The sequence below is a fragment of the Garra rufa genome, chromosome 14 (genome assembly GCF_049309525.1).
Source record: "Garra rufa chromosome 14, GarRuf1.0, whole genome shotgun sequence".
Classification (NCBI taxonomy): domain Eukaryota; kingdom Metazoa; phylum Chordata; class Actinopteri; order Cypriniformes; family Cyprinidae; genus Garra; species Garra rufa.
The window spans coordinates 32,493,750-32,501,182 of record NC_133374.1 but is presented as its reverse complement, the minus strand read 5'-3'; the positions used below and the strand labels follow the sequence as shown (position 1 = coordinate 32,501,182).

Below are 7,433 nucleotides of genomic sequence, written 5' to 3'. Positions count from 1 at the left end.
TGTTAGGTAGTCTGCAGTAATGCTGAAAAAGAGAATGAATATGAAGCCATAAAATATTGTGGCCAGTAATTAAGGAGACACATATTAAGGATGTTTGTAGTAAATAACACATACAGCAATGTGAGAATTTCTGTCAACGACTGTATAATGTGGCTGTCATGCAGGAGCTGATTCAGAATGCAGAGGATGCTGGGGCCACTGAGGTCAAGTTCATGTATGACGAGACAGAGTATGGCGTGGAATCACTGTGGTCACATGATATGGCTCAGTATCAGGGTAATCCAAATATGCTGATCGATTGCAACATGTTTCCTGGCAAATCATGGCAATATGTGGGGAACAGAATGAATAATTAATACATTTTAGTAATTTTAAAATGCACTGTTAAATTGATTTATTTATTTTTTTTCACAGGAACAGCGTTGTATGTCTATAATGATGCCGTCTTCACCACAGAAGACTGGAATGGTATCCAGGAGATTGCACGCAGTAGAAAACGAGAGGACCCTCTTAAAGTGGGAAGATTTGGTATTGGATTTAACTCTGTCTACCACATAACAGGTAGGAAAATAGTATGATATTTGATGTATAACACAGATTATGCATACAAATACTTTCTTATATCAACATAAATAATTTAGGTAAGAACTGATATTACTATACAAGAGGAAATTTGTATATTAGATAGGGATGCACTGATGTATAGCAATTATCTGCACTATCGGCCATCGGCCAGGGTTTCCAGGTCCATGGTTTTCCCTTCATAAAACGTTACTTGAAATGCACCTTCTATTCAATAATCATGAAGAGCTTTGTGCTTTGTTACTTCTGATAAGAAACAAAGTCTCAGCTGTCAAAGCCTGTCCATTTTGTCACAAAATTCAAACAATAAATTCCGTTTTGACGTTCTTAAATATGGTGCGACAGATCACTGTAGCAGATTCAGTTTAAGTGGCAATGCGGAGTGTGAGTCTCTTCCACTTTAATACAAGTTATAGCACAAAATAAATATGAATAAATGTATGTCAGAAGATATTAGGGCTGCAACAACGAATCGATAAAATCGATAAAAATCGATTACTAAAAGCGTTGGCAACGAATTTCATAATCGATTCGTTGTGTCGCGCGACGCAGAGACATTTGGTTGTTATTATATATATATAAAAAAAAAAATTGAGCGCAGAGCGGAGTGGACACATTCGGTCTCTCTCCCGCACTGATGCCAGCAGAGTTCGGCACCTCATAAGCTGTGTTTCCATCCAAAAATGCTAATTTAACTTATGCGCAAAACTGGAACATTTGAGCATAAAGCACCGTTTCTACATTATATATATATATATATATATATATATATATATATATATATATATATATATATATATGCTGTAGTGTTGGGCGATATGCTCAATTTTCATATCGTCCTATCGTCAGCCTGAGAGATCGCCGATACACGATACTATCGTGCTAATTTAATTAATTATCTATGTACTAAATTCCTTATTCGTTTTGTAAAGGTAGACTTGCTATTGGCATATGATTAAGTTGTGCGTGTACAGAGCTCTCACTGTAGATCTGCCGGAGTTGTTCAAGTTACTTTCGGTTTCATTCTCTGCTATCGTCAGTGAGTGAGTTGTAAATGCGTGCATAAATGTAAATGATTGAATCTTTCTTTACCCGTCATATTGCGATAATGTTACCGCTGTATGTCTGACCTTTGTCATCAGGTGATGTTGTAGTTCAGTTCATATTGAATGCGGAGAAGTGATGCGCGTGTAATACACGTGCATATGTTTAGCGCCATTTGATCGCATCGTAATTCTAATTAACGCATATAGATGTTACTGAGATGAATGTTTGTTTATATACAGACCGATTATGATACATCGTAATTAATTCAGCCTGAACCACGTTTTACTACCTCTGTTATCCTAATGACTGCAATGCTAATACAATATAACACTCCCGTTAGTATCAGTTAATCTATCACCATACTGTATGATGAAAATCTCCCATTTTCACTGCACGCGGTGCGTTAAGGCGACGTGGCCTCTCTATGCGTGTGTTTATACCGCGGCAAGTTTCTGAAGCATCCTAGAACAGACTCTCTGTGCTGCATTGCTAAAGTTAAGTTCTTTGTTGACGGATAATAATAATAATCGTCTAACTATCGTCAAAGGCATCAGCAATAGGCGATATCTCTGACTATCGTCGATACACGATACTATCGTCTATCGGCACAACCCTAATATGCTGCCCCGATTTATATCAAACATGTTTGATATTTAAGCCTACTTTGGCTAGCGTACTTTCACAGCAGCCCATGCTCGATCGCAAAACAGCTGCTGTACGGGTCGTTGGATAGTGGAGATGGAGAAAACTACTTCTATAGTTTTTGTAACACTGTCTGTCTGTATAATGTGTCGAAAACATACCACAACCGTAAGGAGAAAGAGGAGCTCTGCTGAGGTGAAATCGTCTCAGTTTTGAATAGGGCTGTGACGGTGGCACGTTGTTTTTTTATATATAGCCTACACTTCAGTCAGCGAACAAGCAGCCTAAAAACCAGTGGCGGTTCTACATGGAGGCCAAGGGAGGCCCGTGCCTCTGTAGACATGTCCTTGGCCACCCCTGTGGCCCCCCCGTGCTGACCAAATAAAAAAATTATTAATTTATTATGATTTTACACACGAGCGCCAAAAGCGGAACTAATGCGACGCATCGTTCTACTTACATGGGTAAATTAGAGCGGCTCACACAAACACTGCAGCAACAATTAGAACTACTCTTGGATAGAGGAGCTACGATTTATTTCTCCTGTTGCAAGAGTCGAAGGTAAGCAAAACAATTTCATCTCGTGAGTGACTTGTTGTTCTTGCACATAACCGTGTTACTTTTGTTTTTCACACTGATAATGAAATCAAGTTTGTAAATGGCTGGTCTCGAGATGTTTAAAAACTTGGTAACACTTTTACATTTGTTACTGTATTTGTTAATCTTTGTTAACGTTAGTTAATAAAAATATACAGCTGTTCATTGTTAGTTCACAGTGCATGAACTAATGTTAACAAGAATTTAATAAAGTATTAGTAAATGTTGAAATTAACATTAACAAAGATTAATAAATGCTGTATACGTGCAGTTCATTGTTAGTTCATGTTAACTAATGTAGTTAACTAATGTTGACTGACGAACCTTATTGTAATGTGTTACCAAAAACTTCATAGAAAATCTGAAAATCATATCTAAGCAAAAAACGAAAGGCAATGCATGCCCCTAAATTTCTTCTTCTTCTAATAGTTATCATGAAACGAGGAAGGGACATAGCGTCCTTTTTTGCCCCAGTAAACAAAAATGTTGTACCCTTTGTTGTACCCTGGAGTTTTGTTCACATTGAATTGACACACTGTATTTGTACCCTGTACTGTATTTATCATTTTTTATGGCCTTACCTCTTTTGCACCTGCACTCACTCTTGTACAAAATAAATGTTTTAGGGATGCTCATTTCAGCTAATTTTCCTGACCGACAACCGCTGCTCATTATCCGAACATTAACCTTAACTGATACAATTAGAATAATAAACTTGTTTAAAATAAAAATAGAATGCACGATTATCTGTGATGATACATAAAAAATACAAGCAAATGTTTTATTTTAACGTGCAAACAGCAGCATACAGAGCAACAACAAAAACTGCATTCATATATACTCAAATTATCGCACATCAGCTGCGCTTCTGAGAACAGAGAAAATCAGAATGAAAAAAAAAAAGAATAATATAAACAGGCCTAATTTTATAAGGTTTATTTTATAAACTAAATATTTATAAATTAAATAACTACCTAATTAAGATGACAATACTAAAACAAACTGAATCTTTCTATGCACTTTGAAGAACGGTACCGTTCTTATTCTTCTCGTTGGACATAAAAATATATAGCAGGCCAGCCTATACCTCAGTGTACCTAGTTTTTACTTATGTTGACATGCTGTACGGATAGACTGGGACGCTGCCTGTTAACTCTTAGATCCGCGACAAAAACACATCACAAAAATCATTTCAATTTGCGGTTGGGGTCTTTTCATCCACTATGTGGATAAACGTACTTCACAGCGTTCAAGCCAATCACAGACATTTCTGTTGATGTCATTATCGCAGTGGCGTAAGGGGAGCGCGCACTTTTAAGACTATAATTAATTCAGAATTTGAATACATTTATTCACGGATTCACTCTCTGATAACCCAATATCGCCATTGCTATCGTGCTGCATATAGGCTACTACATCAGTTACACAAACTAAGAGAAGGTAAAGCAGGTGCGTACTCATCAAAATATGTCTTAACAGCCGCACTGCACGTGTCGACACGCGCCCGTGAGTAAACATTATTTTTTCTTTCACCATGCAGCAAACGTATAAAAAAAAAAAAAAAAAAAAAATTAAACCGTTTAACTTAATAATCGGTTAAAATTCTTACTGTCGGTTAACGGTTAAACGGTCAATATGAGCATCCCTAAAATGTCTGTATGATTTTAAAGTAAAATAAAGTTTATAATCTTTAAATATCATTTGTTGTCATTTTTTAATGTGCCCCTCTGGTTAAACACTGGCCCCTTCTTGGCCCCCCTAGTAAAATTTGTCTAGAACCGCCACTGCTAAAAACACTAAAATAAATCAAAGAAATAATATATTTAATTAAGAAAGTAGCCTAAGAGTATTAAATAGGCTATTAAACAAACATTCCTTGTAAAAATGTTCGACAGCTCATCAATTTTTGGCCGACTGAATTTCCAGTCCGACTGTCTTTTTTTCTCTTTCTCTTCCTCATTACACAGCTGCTGTTTTTAATAGCAAAGTGATTACATTTATTTTCGTTCCTTTAGTTTATAAAGTTAATTTAGAGATATATTTGGAACACTTTTTGTTTGTTAAATTCAAGTTTTTTTTTTTAAAGTTATGACCTAGCAAACAGCGGCAGACAGATCAAAAGCCTGCTTAATTCATCGCGATTTAAATTAAAATCCATTGATATAAAAAAACTTAAAACACATCACAATATTAGTTTAATCATTCAATCAAGATAATTCCAAAGTTTGTGCGGAGAGAAGCGTGCTTTGCAGGACATGGAGACGCCAGTGCAATGTGGAATTTCTTTTTTGCTCATAAAGGTAAGAGTAATATACCACCCGGAACTGTAAAGGGTCTACCTTAGTTTGTGTGTACTCACAGTATCAACAAAATGTGCTCTTAAAGAAAACAAACAGAATACGCTTGATATCTTTGGTTTAAACAGGAGCGCTTCACAATAATTAACCGAAACCCAGGTAATTGCCTCACAAACACAATATCTATAGAAAGCTTTAAATTATTATTTTACTATAAAACGAAATAATTAAAATCGAAAACAAAACTCTTTCATTAGCTAATCCATAAAGATGCATTAGGCATTAATGAGCAGATGGCAGGATCGTCAATTTCATCTTTGCAACACTGAATCAGAAAATACTTTATTAATAAGTAATTCGAATATTTTCTTAATTTTTGCCTTGACACATTCATGGTAATTACTTTTGCTGGGGCTTTGAGGCCAGTTTTGCGTGCATTTGAATGCGGAACTCTTCCAGCTGGTCGCTGCTGATGGCAGGACACTAAACACCGCCATGGCAGAATGAATGTAGCAGAAAGTTAGTCAAGTTATCCCGTTCCAGCGTGCAAAGTCACATGACTTTTTTAATGCGCACTGAGGAATTTAATTTGAGAGGCTTCTTGATGGGAAATGCAGCATGTACACCACAGCAAGCCGCTGTCTTGACGATAGTAATTTTAGTTTATTTAGTCTATATATTTGGAAGATGTAAAGCATACATGTGTATGTTTTTTGTGTTAGTCCATTTTTATTTTATTATTATTATTATAACAGTTCAAGGAGCAACATGTTCGTGCACTTTCTAAAGATTTTAGTTCTGTTTTTTAATAAAGGGTTGTAAATCCCTTTTTTTTATTTTATCCGATTCATCGATTAATCGAAAAAATAATCGACAGATTAATCGATTATTAAAATAATCGTTAGTTGCAGCCCTAGAAGATATATTGAAAGATACAGTACAAATTACAGAAATGTATCATGTCATCATAATCACTTAATCAGTGATTTAACTGATAGAAAGATGCCAAATAAAACAGGAAAGTTGTCCACAGCACATCCACTACTTTATGTTGTACACAAACATTTTTAAGTGCGATTATATCTAAAAAGAAATTGCATTAAATATAATCGTGTTGATGTACCAAATGAGTGGGTTAGATTACAGAATTAGTTGGGATATATTTTTTTTCTTAAGAAAACAAAACTGTCGGTATCCGCATCAGCAGATATTAATTCTGAATAATCGCTATCGGTATCGACTGAGAAAACACTTTGTTACTACCACTAGATCATTAAAATGTTCCTGTGATGTGACAAATGACTTCTTAAAAATGCAAATATTCCATGTAGTGTGTAAATTAATATCAGTTCCTGAAAGCTGCATACATAATAATGAATTTGCAAAAAATCATTTTAGATGGAGTATATCATGTCATATTGCAGTACAGTTCAACACCCTAATGGTATTTAATGACAACTTAGTATATATATATATATATATATATATATATATATTCATATCAGCATATTAAGCTATTTTTCTAGTTTGTGAATATACAGTTGAGCAGGGTGGAAAAAATAGAGGACTTGATGGAAAGTAGAGACACCCTTTTATGTTATGTGTCCATATTTGTTTGTACCCATATACAGTTAAAGGGATGGTTCGGAGTAGAATTGACTTCATTGCTATGCACTCCGAAGCCCATCTAAATACCCCATCGGAAGTTTTTTTTACCTTAGTCGAACATTTATGGAGATATTAGAGTTTTTCGAATTGCTTGTTACAGGGGTGAATGGTACATGTGATGTATCTCGTAAATTGCACCACTAAACGTGCAAGTAATCTTACCAAACTTGTGCAGTAGTGTAAATAGGTTATGTACTCACAAAACGCTGCATCAGAACATTTGTAAGTCCACCATGAGTGTTTTAAAAACACGTTTTAGCCGATCCCTACTAGTCTCAAAAACTACAAATGGCGACACGTCGACGTCACTTCCCTGGTTTGAAAAAAGCATGTAAAAGTCTAGAGGAGGACATAAAACTTGTAGGAGGACTTTTACGTGCTTTTTTCAAACCAGGGAAGTGACGTCGACGTGTCGCCATTTGTAGTTTTTGAGACTAGTAGGGATCGGCTAAAACGTGTTTTTAAAACACTCATGGTGGACTTACAGATGTTCCGATGCAGTGTTTTGTGAGTACATAACCTATTTACACTACTGCACAAGTTTGGTAAGATTACCTTCACGTTTAGTGGTGCAATTTACGAGATACATCACATGTACCA

General features: G+C 35.6%; 1 protein-coding gene across 2 annotated transcripts in view; it reads left to right on the top strand.

Annotated features, from left to right (window-relative positions):
* Positions 1 to 245: 245 nt before the first annotated feature.
* The window catches only part of sacs (sacsin molecular chaperone), a 26,865-nt gene continuing 19,677 nt past the window's right edge, over positions 246 to 7,433 (top strand). For both annotated transcript variants that reach the window (XM_073817473.1, XM_073817472.1), the window contains exons 1-2: positions 246 to 276; positions 415 to 561. In XM_073817473.1, coding sequence (XP_073673574.1) covers positions 261 to 276; positions 415 to 561 — 163 coding nt within the window. In that variant the 5' untranslated portion in view covers positions 246 to 260. The remainder of the gene's footprint in view (positions 277 to 414; positions 562 to 7,433) is intronic.